General features: G+C 35.5%; 1 protein-coding gene across 1 annotated transcript; it reads right to left on the bottom strand.

The window, feature by feature from the left end:
- Window positions 1–1,531: 1,531 nt before the first annotated feature.
- LOC127634474 (type-1 angiotensin II receptor A-like) lies at window positions 1,532–13,798 on the bottom strand. The gene is made up of 2 exons (XM_052114061.1): window positions 13,743–13,798; window positions 1,532–2,772 (listed from the first exon to the last, which is right to left on the bottom strand). The coding sequence occupies exon 2, from the start codon at window positions 2,662–2,664 to the stop codon at window positions 1,603–1,605; it is 1,062 nt and encodes a 353-aa protein (XP_051970021.1). The 5' UTR covers window positions 2,665–2,772; window positions 13,743–13,798; the 3' UTR covers window positions 1,532–1,602.
- Between the last annotated feature and the right edge of the window lie 1,587 nt (window positions 13,799–15,385).

Here is a 15,385-nt window from a genome sequence, read left to right as displayed (position 1 = left end):
ATAACGAGTAACGATACTTTCGTTTTGGTACTTGCAGTTTTTTTTTTCACTGTTTTTTTTTTCTGAAAATACATATAAAAAGTTTATTTCAGTTTTATCATCAAAATAAACTAATTTATTAAAAATGTTATCAAATGAATATACAACAATGAATTATCAACATAATATTGTATAATTTATCAAATAAAGTGCCTTTGTTCAAAACCTTACATCACAATACAAATACAGAGCATCACAGAGGTGAGATATTGCTTAAATATAATACAATTACTATTGATTTATTATTATTATTATTAGTAGTAATAGTGGTATTACAGTGAGTATTACATAACTATACAGCAGTGATATATTTCTGTCATATTTTTTCCCATTTAAATTGAGCTTTTATTTTGGCTGAACTTTTATTTTGAAGTGTTTCTGTGTTGTTATGATGGTAGCTTCTCAATCCGGAAAAGCAGGTTGCTACGTGACTCAAAGTGATTATTAAAACGCAAAGGCTTCTATTAAATTAAATTAATACATAGTCTGTATGTGCCTCGTGCTACAAAGTGAAATACATTCTGCTACAAACAGAGCATGCGATGCTCATGATGTTGTTTTCCGTGTATGTGCCAACAAGCTATAAGTTATGAGCACTTTGTGTTTTTATGTCTGCACAACACCGGATCCACACATTCACAAGCAGTTACATTTGAAGAGCACAGCACATGCAAACTATATATTTATCTAATTAAATCACAGCTTTTGCAGTTTAATAACCACACTAGGACATAACGTGATTTTAATTAGTGCGTTGTATGTTCAGGTAATGACATTCGTATGTCTGGTGGTATTTATACGAGCACTAGTACAAGTCCATGAGAGTGGTATCAGTATTGGGACATCCCAAAATAATATGTTTCGGCAAAGTTGATTTTTGAGTGTTTATCAACTGTTTTAAATACTTGTAATCAGATTAAAGCTACAGACTTTCAATAAAATTAATTTCTTTCACTTCTTGGATCACAGATATTTTTAAATAAATATTTATGCAGAATACATTGAAAACAGTAGGCACGTCTGTTTGTTTTTATGTGTATAGATATTAGACTATAGAAATGTTTTTGAATTCAAAACTTCTGTGAAAAGTGCTTTACAAAGTAACAAAAGTAAAGTAATTAGTAATGTGATTACTTTTTATATTAAGTAATGAGTAAAGTAGTATGATTAAAAATTTGCAGAAGTAATTAGTAATTTGTGTTGAATTACTTTTTTTTTGGGTAACTTATCCAACATTTTATCAATCTCTAGTCATCCCCCAGCAGTGGGCGTTTTGGTGGTAGGTGGACCTCTTAGAATCCTGACAATTAAAACTGGTCAAGTTAGAGTGACATTTTATTTTTACCAGCATTTGTGATCAGATTTTCAAAAGCTATCAAAAACGTTATGACATCTAACAGTAGTAACACCCATTATGACCAACAACACAGCCTCTCAATGTCCTCCAGAGATAAAATTGCTCTATGTGCGAATGCCCCATGAAGGACCTAAAGGTAAAAAATATCTTGTATTACTTTTCAAAACTGTGAAAACAAAACCCATCATAGAGATAAAGCATTTCAGCTACGTCTTAACAGTAGATGTGGTCCTTGTTGGTTTGAGGAGTCCAGGGGTACAATGGGAATGCACATTCTTTAAGCTAGTGCTAAGGTGACCACTGGTTGGAACAGATGCACAACCCAGCAAGCTCAGCAGGTTCTTGCGGAAGTTGTGTCCAACAAAGCCATAGAGAATGGGGTTGACACAACTGTTCAAGTAGGAGATGCAGATGGTAAATGGCATGGCTGTGTCAATAACATCCAGTATTTGGCAGTTTTCCACCACACCGAGCATGGCTAGAAGCTCCATGAAGTGGAAAGCCTGGTGAGGTGCCCAGCAAACAAAGAAAGCTAGCACTGCAGCAGCTAGCATACGTAGTGTCTCTTCTTCCCGAGAGCGAATGTTTTTCCTCAACAGACCTCGAGATCCTAGCAGGGCCTGACCGATGAGGCAATAGCACGTTATGATCACGAGGAAAGGCACAAGGAAGCCTAGCACACTCTTTAGTATGCTAAGTGTAACTATCAAGTGGATCCGCTTACTGCCATGCCAAACAGCACACACTTTAGAGTTTCCAATGTTGTACACATCCCTGCTTAGTGCCGTGGGCAAACTTAGAAGCAAAGCGAACACCCAAATGAGTACACAAGTGAGGTGAGCATAGAGTAGGGTGCGTTGGCGTCTGAAACGCACCGGGTGTACGATAGCAAGATATCGGTCAATGCTAAGAGCGGTGAGGAAGAATATACTGGTATAGAGGTTGAAGATGACCAAACCAGCACTTGCTTTGCATAGGAAGGCACCAAAAGGCCAATGGTAGCCCATTGCTGTGAAAGTGGCCCACATTGGAAGCGTTATAAGGAAGGTGAGATCTGACACAGCTAGATTGAGCACAAATACGTTCGCTATTGCCTTCAACTTCATGTAGCGGTATATGACCGCCACCACCAAGCTGTTGCCAATGATCCCAATAACAAAGTTGCATCCATACACCACAGGGATGAAGTTGAAGATGAAACTGTGGCGTCCAGACATGCTGCAGTTGACATGGAGATATTCGCTTATTCCTGATGTTTTATTTTCCATATTTTGTCCCCAGTTTTTTGATTATGTGTCTGCAAGTAGGGGTCCGTTATCCACAGGGTGTGTCTGTTGTGACCTACACCTGCCTTGGGCTAAAGGCCTCACTGACACCTATAAAAGAGTGCAACAAAAATCGTCAGCCATAGTCTTCTAGAGGAAGAGACATCATTAACGCAACCACAGGCCATAAACACCAGCCATGAAAGAGCTCATGCTACGCTCTCTCAATAAGCTCTGCACATTAAAACGTTCCTCACTGTTCATGATATTTCTATTAAACAAGAAGCCATCAAAAACAGATGTTTGATGGTACTAAGAATTCAAAATACCCCTTTGAAATAACACTAATCTGACCAACTGAATTTCCTATATAAATTCTTCTTTAGTTAACGAGTGGCAAATGTAAAACTTTACTGTGTTTATCTCAGGATTCTCATGGTCATGAAAAACCTGTACTGCAAAAAAGAATTTTCTTACTGAGAATTTTACATTGTTTTTTCTAGTAAAAATAGCTAACCATTCTGAAAGCAAGGTAATTAAGTATAAATATCATAGTAACGTTTATGCTTATATATATATATATATATATATATATATATATATATATATATATATAAACAATTGGCAATGGGGTAAGAAAAACAAAGTTGATTCAAAGGGAAAACATTTATTTTTTTCTTGTTTTAAACATAAACCCTAATAACTAAACTAAATTTGGTTGAATTTATCTGAAATTAAGACTTAATATCTTAAGTCATTCTGCATCTCAATAATGATTATTTTTTTATTGTTTAAGGATGTTGATATATTTTTAGTGGAAAATAAGATAAATCACTCAGCATGTGATTTTTTATATATATTTTGTTTTGCAGTGTAGAAATTCAAGAAAATGTTACATTGTAATTTACAAGTCTGGGAAGGGCATGGAAATTAATAACACCATGACTGTAACACATTGTGTCAATACCATCAGATACAAAATGTTTACTGTTATGTCAAATATTTATTTTAAATATTGATAAATCTAGTCCTCACTTTATAAATGAATGGAGACTACAGGATGTTTTCAAACAGATTTTCAGTCCATATAATGAATTGTCACCACTATCATACAGACAATTTTAGTGTACAGGCAAAATAATTATAGGAGACATATAGGATATATGGATATTGGTGGAGCATTATAATATTTGTTAAATGAAATAACAGTGGAAGGTTGTTTATAAATATATATATATTTTCTGGTGGTCAAAAGTTTGGAATAATGTACAGATTTTGCTGTTCGGAAGGAAATTGGTACTTCAAATTCACCAAAGTGGCATTCAACTGATCACAAAGTATAGTCAGGACATTACTGATGTAAAAACAGCACCATCACTTTTAGAATAAAGTCATTTTTGATCAAATCTAGACAGCAGCATCACTCCAACACCTTATCCTTGAGTTATCATGATAAATTGATAATTTGGTACTAGAAAATCACCCCCGAGAGTGATAAAGGCCGACTGTGGATGGTGGTGCGACAGAGAGAGAACGTTTACGGTTAGCTGTCCGACGTGTGTGTGTTTGTGTCTTTTGGTTTAAGTTCTTAATTAAATATAATTTATATTTTCAAGCCGGTTCTCGCCTCCTCCTGTCCCATAACTCCTTTTACACTCGTCAGTCAATCATTGTTTTGAGGAATGAAGGCTTTACAATGCTTGAAGTTGCCAAAAAACTGAAGATTTCATACAAAGGTGTAACTACAGTCTTCAAAGACAAAGGACAACTGTCTCTAACAAGGACAGAAAGAGATGTGGAAGACCAGATGTTCAACTAAACAAGAGGATAAGAACATCAGAGTCTCTAGTTTGAGAAATAGACGCCTCACATGTCCTCAGCTGACAGCTTCATTGAATACTACCCGCTCAACACCGGTTTCATGTACAACAGTAAAGAGAAGACTCAGGGGTGCAGCCTTATGGGAAGAATTGAAATAAAAAGCCACTTTTGAAAGAGAAAAATGAAAAGAAAATGTTAGAGTGGGCAGAGAAACACAGACATTGGACAACAGATAACAGGAAAAGAGTGTTATGGATCTTAATCCCATTGATCTTTTGTGGGATCAGCTAGACTGTAAGGTGTGTGAGAAGTGCCCGACAAGACAGTCACATCTATGACAAGTGCAACAGGAAGTGTGGGGTGAAATGTCATCTGAGTATCTGGACAAACTGACAGCTAGAATGTCAAGGATCTGCAAAGCTGTCATTGCTGCAGTGGAGGATTTTTTGATGAGAACTCTTTGAAGTAGTTCAAGAAGTTCTGAATAGTTTTTTCTAATTAGTAATAACAATTGTTCACGTTATTAATGTCCCGACTATACATTCTGATCAGTTGAATGCCACTTTGGTGAATTAAAGTACCAATTTCTTTACATAAGAGCATTATTCCAAACATTTGGCCACTAGTGTGTGTATATATTGTTTGAAATGTCACATGGAGCCATGCCTAACCCTTTCACTTATTAAACAGTTATTGGAAAACTTTTAATTTAAATGCCCTGAACAAATAGCAATATATGAAATAAGTAATTTGACTCAAAATATATTTAATAATTTAAGGGATTCCTTTTTGCTACATTAAAAAATTATTAAACGTTAGATCAATTTAAATCAAAATCAACCTTTAGACACTGCATGGGATGACCTCATGGATCAGGAAAGGTTTGCTGTGTATAGTGACAAACAGATATTTAGGAATGTGCTGTGGTAATGTTTGTTGCTATTTAGTGTTTTGGGAGAAAATACAATGAAATGGTAAAAGGACCTTTAGGATGAAGGCTGACTTTTTATTGATATTTCATGATTTAATTTTTACATTGTTATTATTATTATTAATATCTGACAGTGTTGACAATAAGCAGGGACACCAGTCCTATAGAAGATTATAGAAATGAACCTTCTGTCAGGACATAGAACAGATGTTTCTTTCAAAGATGAAATATATGTTGTCTGACATATTGAGTTATGGTGGTTTTAGCAGTAATCATTTTGACCAAATAAATATGAATTTATTTATCATGTTATTATAACTGTTTCCTATAAGACACAATGTCGTAAATTCGAAAGGGAGGCAGGGACTCAGGGGTTTAGATAGCTAAATAGTTCAACTGAACTGTATTATTTAGACATTTAAACACTAATAAGCATGACCATTTAAATATGTTAATTGCAAGGATTTGTATTTGACAGTGGGTAGCACTGTCGCCTCACAGCAATAAGCTCCCCGGTTTGAGTCCCGGCTCAACTGGGCCTTTCTGTGTGGAGTTTGCATGTTCTCCCGCTTGTGCAGGTTTGCTCTGGTTTCCCCCACAGTCTAAAAAACATGCGGGTTAAGTGAACTGGAGACTCTAAATCCCCATAGGTGAGAGTGCGAATGTGTATGTCTGTGTGTGTTGTCCTGTGATGGACTGGCCACCTATCTGGTGTGTTTCCCTGCCAATTGTGATAGGCTCCAGCACTACCCATAACCCTGCACAGGACAAGTGGCTATGGATGGTAATCACCAACAACTGGAAAGTCATGGAAATGTTATGGCAATTCATTGCTCGGTACCCTGTTATCTGGACATACTGTACGCACCTGGGCGAAAAACAACTTGTTTTTACTACCTGTGCAAATGAAGGCAGCATGTAAGTGCATGCTTTGTTTCTACGCCATTAAGTGAGGTAGGAAATAAAAAAGGCAGAAATAGAGAGAGAGAAAATGCAGAGTAATCACAGACATGCAGAGCTGTTATTTTCCTGCACACTGACCAAAAAAGGAGCTCAGCATGAGAATTTCTAATCAGCACACACCTAAATAAACAGGTCAACAGAGGTCTAGGCTGTGGAAACTGCCTGTGAGAAAATCAAACCTGTTTGTTGTTAAAAATGAGCTTGCTGCTGCTGGAATAGAATGAGAAAAATATATCAATTTGGATGTTGTTATCAATGTCCAAAAACTCTGTAATGATAAAACTTGTTCTTCCTAATTTATTTAGTTTGGTGAAGAGGGCACAGTTGCAATATTTAAACGGATAGTTCACCCAAAAATGTAAGTTTTCTCATCATATACCCACTGTCATGCCATCCAATTTGTGTATTACTTTCTTCTCCTGAACAAAACAAAGATTTTTAGAAGAATATTTTTTAGCTCTGTAGGTCGTGAGGACCTACAGAGCTAAAAAATATTCAATTGAATGGGTACCAAAACTTTGAAGCTCCAAAAAGCACATCAAAGCAGAATATAAATAGTACACAAGACTCTAGTTGTTTAATCTATATCTTCAGAAGTGATATGATAGGTGTGGGTGAGAAAAAGTTCAGTATTTAAGTCATTTTTTACTATAAATATCCTCCCTGCCCAGTACATGCACAAGAATGCAAATAGGCAAAAACAAAATAAGAAGATTGTGCAAGTGAAGATTGATTGTAAAAATTGACTTAAATATTGATCTGTTTCTCATCCACACATATCATGTCACTGGAGTTATATGGGTTACGTTTATGCTGCCTTTATGTGCTTTTGGAGCTTCACAATTTTGGAACCCATTCGCTTGCATTGTATCTATTGCAACTATCCCCTTAAAGATCCCAAATCCACTACAAAGGAGGGTTTGGCATGTTTAGTGACCATACAAACATTTCTGACCCTTACAGTGGTTGTGTTAAAGCACAGGCCCACATTATAGAGCTTTGGTTTCACTGACGAGAGCTTCTATTAAAAAGCAGCATTCTTTTGTAAAAACAACAGCCATATCAGTTGCAGATGTGCAGCTCATTTTGAGAGGAGACCAGCATCAGGGTGCCAAGGGTAAGAGGATCATGAAATATCAGCCCTGCATTTCTCCTCCTCAGGCCGTCTGCAATAAAGCAGTTCTGCTCATGTCACCGCTTGATTTAGCCCTGTTTTGTTTTCATTTTAATGAGTGTAAGAGTATGCGCCTGTAAATTTCACTGTACAGGGAACATAGAAGCTAAATGTGCTGGACGAGACTTCTTGAAAAGTTGTGCATGTGTTCCTATGCTCTTTATCTGGATTTGCTTTGGTAACATGAGAAGACAATATTGAGTCTCAGAATTAATAGAAATACCCAGATAAAATTTGTCTAAATGGTAAAATACTTATTATTGACATAAGCTGCAAAAATTCACTTCTTTAATTATTTTTGTGGAAATGCAGTATATTTGATCAGTCATGGATACTTTAGGTCTACATGTTCTTACAGACAGTATGGTATGACTGTTGTCATGATGGTAATTCAATAAGGAATATACACTGCAAAACACAGTCAGAATGTCAGAAAGTCAGAAATGATATAGTGAGGTTAAAGGTGCTGTAAGCGGTATTAGCCGTTCTGGAATTTCCACAATCTGTCAAACTGAGCCATTGGATTAGCCATGCCCCCTTTTCCCCCAAAATCCCACTGTCTAAATATACCTAATGAGCTTTATTGAGACCAACATGAGCAGAAATTGTTTTAAAAAAAAAACAGCAGCAAAATAGCGCCCTCAACTGGCAACTGTTATGAGCAACATGGCATAAAATTGGCATCATGCTCCAATGATTCACTGCAACTACAATACTATGAGAACATGCAAAATGACTGACAGGCAGAAAGCGTCATTGTCCGCAGCTCGCCAAAACCCTGCACTCCAAAGATGACTGACCACCATAAATAAAGTAAATCAGGCCACGCTGACCGACACTGCTCCAAATAAATCGCTATGACCATACAAATTAAATTAGAACAAACTACAAACTAACATGGATGTATTTACCAAGTTCTTTGTACCACCAGTAATTTTCCAAACTAATGCTTTGGACTGGTAACAGCAGGTTACTGGTTCAATCCCAGCAAGCTGTAAGCTATGAGCATTCTCCCTATGGCTTTGACCACTTCCTCCCTGTAATAAATATATCCAAAGCGACTTGTAGTACATGACGTCTTGGGTGAATCTCACAACATATCAAACGTCATGTCAGGGTCATATTTAATCCAAAAATCTTTTTTTTTTTTTGCTTAAGTAAAGACAGCCCGCTAGCCTGGGCCCAGTGTGAGAGAGTTTTGGGCCAATGCTAAGATGTCACTATATCTTGTTAGCAATATTGAGCAGGTAGAATTCAATGAAGCTGTCAGCGGAGGACATGTGAGGTGTCTATTTCTCAAACTAGAGACTCTGATGTTCTTATCCTCTTGTTTAGTTGAACATCTGGTCTTCCACATCTCTTTCTGTCCTTGTTAGAGCCAGTTGTTCTTTGTCTTTGAAGACTGTAGTTACACCTTTGTATGAAATACAAAATATATATATTCCTTAAATAATTGCTCAAATAAAATGTATAATTTTTTTGTGGTGGGTTCAAGTACAGTTATAAGCTACTGGCCCAATCGGCATGCAGAGAAAATCTTAATGTAATATATTATTAATATTTATTTAAATTATTATAAGTTATTATAGAGTGGGAAGAAAAAGTATGTTAACTCTTTGGAATTAGCTGTTTTTTTTCTGCAGTAAAATCAATTGGTCATACAATCAAAGTTACAATGAATAGACAAACACATCGTGCTTGAGCTAACAACACACAAACATTTATAATATTTCATGTCTTTACCGAACACATCCCATTAAACATTCACAGTGCTGTTGAAAAAGTAAGTGAACCCTTGGATTTAATAAATTGTCAATCTTCTTTTGGCAGCAATAACCTCAACCAAGTGTTTCCGGTAGCTTCAGATTAAACCTGCAACATGTTCAGAAGGAATTTTGGACCATTCTTCCATACAAAACTGATTCAGCTCAGACATACACTTAAGATGTCTGGTGTGAACAGCTCTCTTGAGGTCACTTTGCAGTGCCCTTTTTACGCCATGTGTAGTGCTGTATGTTCGTCCTAAATAATTCAACCTTAGTTTAATCAGTCCACAAATAATTTTACCAGTAGTGTTGTGAAGTGTCAAGCTGGTCTTTGGCAAATATCAGGTGTGCAGAAATGTTTTTGTTGGAAAGCAGCGGCTTCCTTCGTGGTGTCCTGCCATGGAAGGACTCATGAACAGAGATGTTAACCAGTTCTAATGATTCCTTCAGGACTTAAGCTGTCACTGTAGGGTTTTTTTTACCTCATTGAGCATTCAGCAGTGTGTCCTTTGAGTCATCTTGGCTGGATGGCCACTTCTAGGAAGAGTAGCCACAGTACTAAATAATCTCCATTTATAGACAATTTGTCGATCTGTGGACAGATTAATATCTAAGCTTTTCGAGATAAATTCGTAACCCTTTCCAGCTTTATGCAAAGCAACAATTCTTGATCAAATGTCTTTTGAGATCTCGTTTCAGCTAGGCATGATCCACATCAGCTGATGATTCTTGTGAATAACAAACTCAAAACATTTTAGTATTAAATAAGTAAAAGTAGCTGTAACCCACACCTCCAATCTTGTTGAATTATCTGGATGCCAGGTTTGCCAACTCCTGACTCTAATTAGCTTTTGTTGACGTCATTGTCCCAGGGTTGTGGTTCACATACTTTTTCTAGCCACTGCATAATTATATTTTAAATATAATAAATGATTAAATATGAATTTAACATGATAGTTAATAATAATATATTATATATATATATATATATATATATATATATATATATATATATAAATTATTATATATTATTAATATTGTAAAGTATTTATACATCTTGGTACTATTTTTTGTACTGCCTTTAATTTATAACCATTTAAATAATTAATAAATTACATAATTAAAATAAAATATTAAAATCATTTTATAACAGTAATTATTTCCTGTAAAAAGTGTATATATATATATATATATATATATATATATATATATATATATATATATATATATATATTACAATATTATCTATTACAGCAATGAGAATCACCATTAAGAATAATAGGAATTAAAAATAAACTCAAAAGCAAAATGTTTGCATGTGCATTATGGTAGTGAGAGTTTGAAAATAATAATGAAAATGTCACAATTAAAAAACATCATATATGTTTGAAAAGTAGTATAATGACTTCTGTGACACTTTACAATAAGGTTCAATTCGTTAACATTATTTAATGAATTAGGTATCATGAATTAACAATAAACAATATATTTTTTACAGCATTTATTTATCGTTGTTAATAAAAATACAATAGTTAATTTTTAGTTTATGTTAATTCATAGTGCATTACTAATGTTAAAGTATACAACTTTTGATTTAAAAAAAAATGTATTACTATATGTTGAAAATAACATTAGCCAATATTTAAATACTGTAAAAGTATTGTTCATTTATAGTTCATATCAATTAATGTTGTTAACTTATGCTAACAAATGGAACCTTATTGTAAAGTGTTACCATTACTTCTTTTTTCCCTTTTGATTTTGGGGTTAAAAATGTGACCCCCTACATGTTTTTTAGTGAGATTCACCCACGTGCTTGCTACTCGCTCGAGGAACACAACTTTCTAACAGGAACTGAAAACAGAATTGTATGGTGAGCACCACCATCTGGCAGAGGGTAAGACTGGCCACTAAAAGTCTTCAGTTAATGATCTAGTTAATGATTCATTTAGTCTACTCTTCTCTCACTTCTGAGAGGTGCCTTCTAAAATCCACCTCATCAGCACAACTGTGGCCACTAAAAAAACAATTATCATCTCTCCTCTCCTGCTGGGACGGCAGAGACACAGTTTATATATTTCTGTTGACTGGGCTTTTAAGGCAAATGGCTGTTTCGATTAACAGCAGATGGAATGACACAGACATCTGTCGGACATTTTGTTTAGCTGAGCACAAACATAAGCCCAACGCAGCAATTTAGCTACTGTTGCCGTGTTTGCGTTTTCATTAAATAGATTCAATTTGCCGCCTGACAAATATTAGTCATCCTGTAGTACACTAAAACATTGCGTTTATTTGAGCTAAATCAATGTTAATGTTATTTCTAAAAAAATTTAACAAGATATGACACAACCTGCGTGCGAATGTGTGTTTGTGTGTGTGTGTGCGCACGCACGAGTGTGCATATGTGTGTGTGCATAGGCAGAGGAAGTGGTATGGCTAATACCTAGTGCTCTTTTGCTGCAGTTTGTTTACCAGGATTCTCTGATTAGTGGATCTTTCTCTGCTGGAGTGAGTAGTGTAGTTCTTTACCACAAGTTTTACTTAAAAAAATATGTTTAAAATAAAGTGACTGATGGCATCAACAAAAGCACATACCATAAATTAACAACCTCTGAGCTCATGGTAGGTCTGTATTTAAAGGTTTATAAGATATCATTAAAATTCAATTCCCCTATGATAAAATATGAATGGGATTTTCACATCCAAAACCAGACTATTTCACTCTATAGTCACGCTTTAATTCACAAAAAAGCAAGATTTTTGGTGAGAGGTGCTTACAATACAATATAGTAACACATATAATTACACTGAGTACACAATCATTTAAAACGTCAATTTCATCATTAAGAAATGTTATCTAAAAACACACACACACACACACACACGATATATATATACAGTATATATATATATATATATATATATATATATATATATATATATATATTATAATATTTTATATTATTTGTTATACACCTATAATATGCATTGGTGATATATTTCATTCATGTGTTCCTGTGAATTCAAAAGACATTTGGCCATAAATGGTTTTAAACTGCCATATCTGCCTGGGATTGTAACTATTTATTCTCTAACTCTAAAAGAACTAAAATGACTAAAACAGATTGGACTCTTGATGATTATTGTATGTACCATATTAAGTTTAAGGTGAACTGCTCTATATTCTACTGGCAACCAATTAGGCTCTTTGAAATTGATTTTATCCACATAAGTGTGTTGCTGAATCCCTAAAATGAATCTGTGGTTGATAGTACTGAGCATCGTTATTGAAATGTTAAAACATGTGTTAAAGCTCTTTCTCTTAACAGCCTTTAATCCCTGAAGTGTCTGCACACTGTTTTTCCACTACTTTGTAGGTCCTTGTGGTGGGTCGGTAACTCACCTCAATCCGGGTGGAGGAGGACAAGTCTCAGTTACCTCCACTTCTGAGACAGTCAATCCATGCATTTTATCATGTGGCTCGCTGTGCATGACACCACAGAGACTCACAGCATGTGGAGGCTCATGCTACCCTCTGCGATCCATGCACACATCACCACGTGCCCTACTGAGAGCAAGAACCACTAATCAGGACCACAAAGAGGTTACCCCATGTGACTCTACTCTCCCTAGCAACCGGGCCAATTTGGCTGTTTTGGAGACCTGGCTTGAGTCACTCAGCACACCCTGGATTCGAACTCGCGACACCAGGGTTGGTAGTCAGTGTCAACACTCGCTAAGCTACCCAGGCCCCCAATAAGTTGTTTTCTTAAATGCATGTAAATGTGATCAAAGTCTTTACAGAATGAAAGATATATGTAATAAAAATTATAGAAGCCTCAGTGAAGTTAAATAATGTCCACACAGCAAACTAACAAGGAACTGTTTTAAACAACAGTTGGAGAGCTGTAGTTCCAACAATCACTTTGCGATACTGTTTGCGAATGTTTGTTGGAAATATGGTTTTGAGAAACAACAAATTGTTGAATTATGTTGGTAATGATGGAACTTGCGACAATATGGCTATCAATGCTTTTGGGAAATGCACCTTAGATCAAATTATTTTGAGATGCTTGTAACTTCCCATATCTGAGACAGATCAAACTGTCAATAATTACTGTAGGCATAATCAAAATGATATTGCACTAAACGTGATGCAAGTAATCTTAAACATTTCCTAGCCAGAAATCCAACATTTATAGAAAGGAATTTGTTCCTGGCATTAACCCTGCCTAACACTGTTATGGCCATACTTCACTTAAGCTGTTATAAAGACACAACCAATATAATTAAAGTTCTATTAGAAATTACAAAGTCAACAACATTGAGAGCCAGCTCAGCAGCCATATGTAATTTATATTTAGAGCCAAAATATTTTTCCTAAATGTAGTAAAAGTTTATTTTCTGAGAGTTAAACTCTTACCTTATTTAGTTCCTCACCTAACTTCTGAACCTTACAAGCATCCTTATCTGGAACCTATAGTGCAGAATCATCAGCATATAAAAACAAGTTACAATCTCAAACAACTTAAATATAATTTATACTGTTGAAGACAGAAGTTTACGTACATTATGCTGATCACTCCACAGATTTGTAATTAGCAAACTATAGTTTTGGCAACTATAGGACATCTATAGGACAACTATAGGCATATAGGACATCTACTTTGTGCATGACATAAGTCATTTTTCCAAAAATTGTTTACACACAGATTGTTTAATTTTTAATTAACAATATCACAATTCCAATGTTTCAGAAGTTTACTTACATTGTCAACGGTGCCTTTAAGCAGCTTGGAAAATTCAATAGAATTATGTCAAGCCTTTAGACAATTAGACAATAAGATTTTGATAGGAGGTGTACTGAATTGGATGTGTACCTGTGGATGTATTTTAAGGTCTACCTTCAAACTCAGTGTCTCTTTGCTTAGAATCATGGGAAAATAAAAAGAAACCAACATAACCTCAGAAACAAATTGTGGACCTCCACAAGTCTGGTTCATCCTTGGGAGCAATTTCCAAATGCCTGTGGGTTCCACGTTCATCTGTAAACAATAGTATGCAAGTATAAACACCATGGGACCACTCAGAAATCGTACCACTCAGGAAGGAGATGCATTCTGTCTCCTAGAGATGAATGTAATGTGGTGTGAAAAGTGCAAATCAATCCCAGAATAACAGCAAAAGACCTTGTGAAGATGCTAGAGGAAACAGGTAGACAAGTATCTATATCCACAGTAAAACAAGTCCTATATGGACATAACCTGAAAGGTTTGCTGCAGGAGGGACTGGTGCACTTCAGAAAATAGATGGCATCATGAGGAAGGAAATTTATGTGGATATATTGAAGCAACATCTCAAGACATCAGCAATGAAGTTAAATCTCAGACGCAAATGGGTCTTCCAAATGGACAATGACCCCAAGCATACCTCCAAAGCAAAGGCAAAATGGCTTAAGGACATCAAAATCAAGGTATTGGAGTGGCCATCACAAAGCCCTGACCTCAGTCTGATAGACAATTTGTGGGTAGAACTGAAAAAGCGTGTGCGAGCAAGGAGGCTTCCAAACCCGAATCAGTTACACCAGTTCTGTCTGTTTAGAGGAATCAGCCAAAATTCCAACTCCTAATTGTGAGAAGCTTGTGGAAGGTTACCCAAAATGTTTGACCCAAGTTAAACAATTTAAAGGCAATGCTACCAAATACTAACAAAGTGTATGTAAACTCCTGACACACTGGGAATGTGACGAAAGACATAAAAGCTGAAATATATAATTGCTAAAATAAATAATTTTCTCTTTATTATTCTGACATTTCACATTCACTTAAAATAAAGTGATGATCCTCGCTGACCTAAGACAGGGAATGTTTTCTATGATTAAATGTCAGGAGTTGTGAAAAACGAAGTATGCAAACTTGTAAATTTCTGACTTCAACTGCATATAACAAAAACAAAAGAGGACCCAGTACATTTCCCGAGGAGAATATTTCCCTAGATCATGTCTATTCCCTTTCTGTATAATATAATTATTTTTATTATATTTATTATATTATTATGTCCACATTA

Source organism: Xyrauchen texanus, chromosome 41 (genome assembly GCF_025860055.1).
Source record: "Xyrauchen texanus isolate HMW12.3.18 chromosome 41, RBS_HiC_50CHRs, whole genome shotgun sequence".
Classification (NCBI taxonomy): domain Eukaryota; kingdom Metazoa; phylum Chordata; class Actinopteri; order Cypriniformes; family Catostomidae; genus Xyrauchen; species Xyrauchen texanus.
This window is presented reverse-complemented; position numbering and strand designations above follow the sequence as displayed.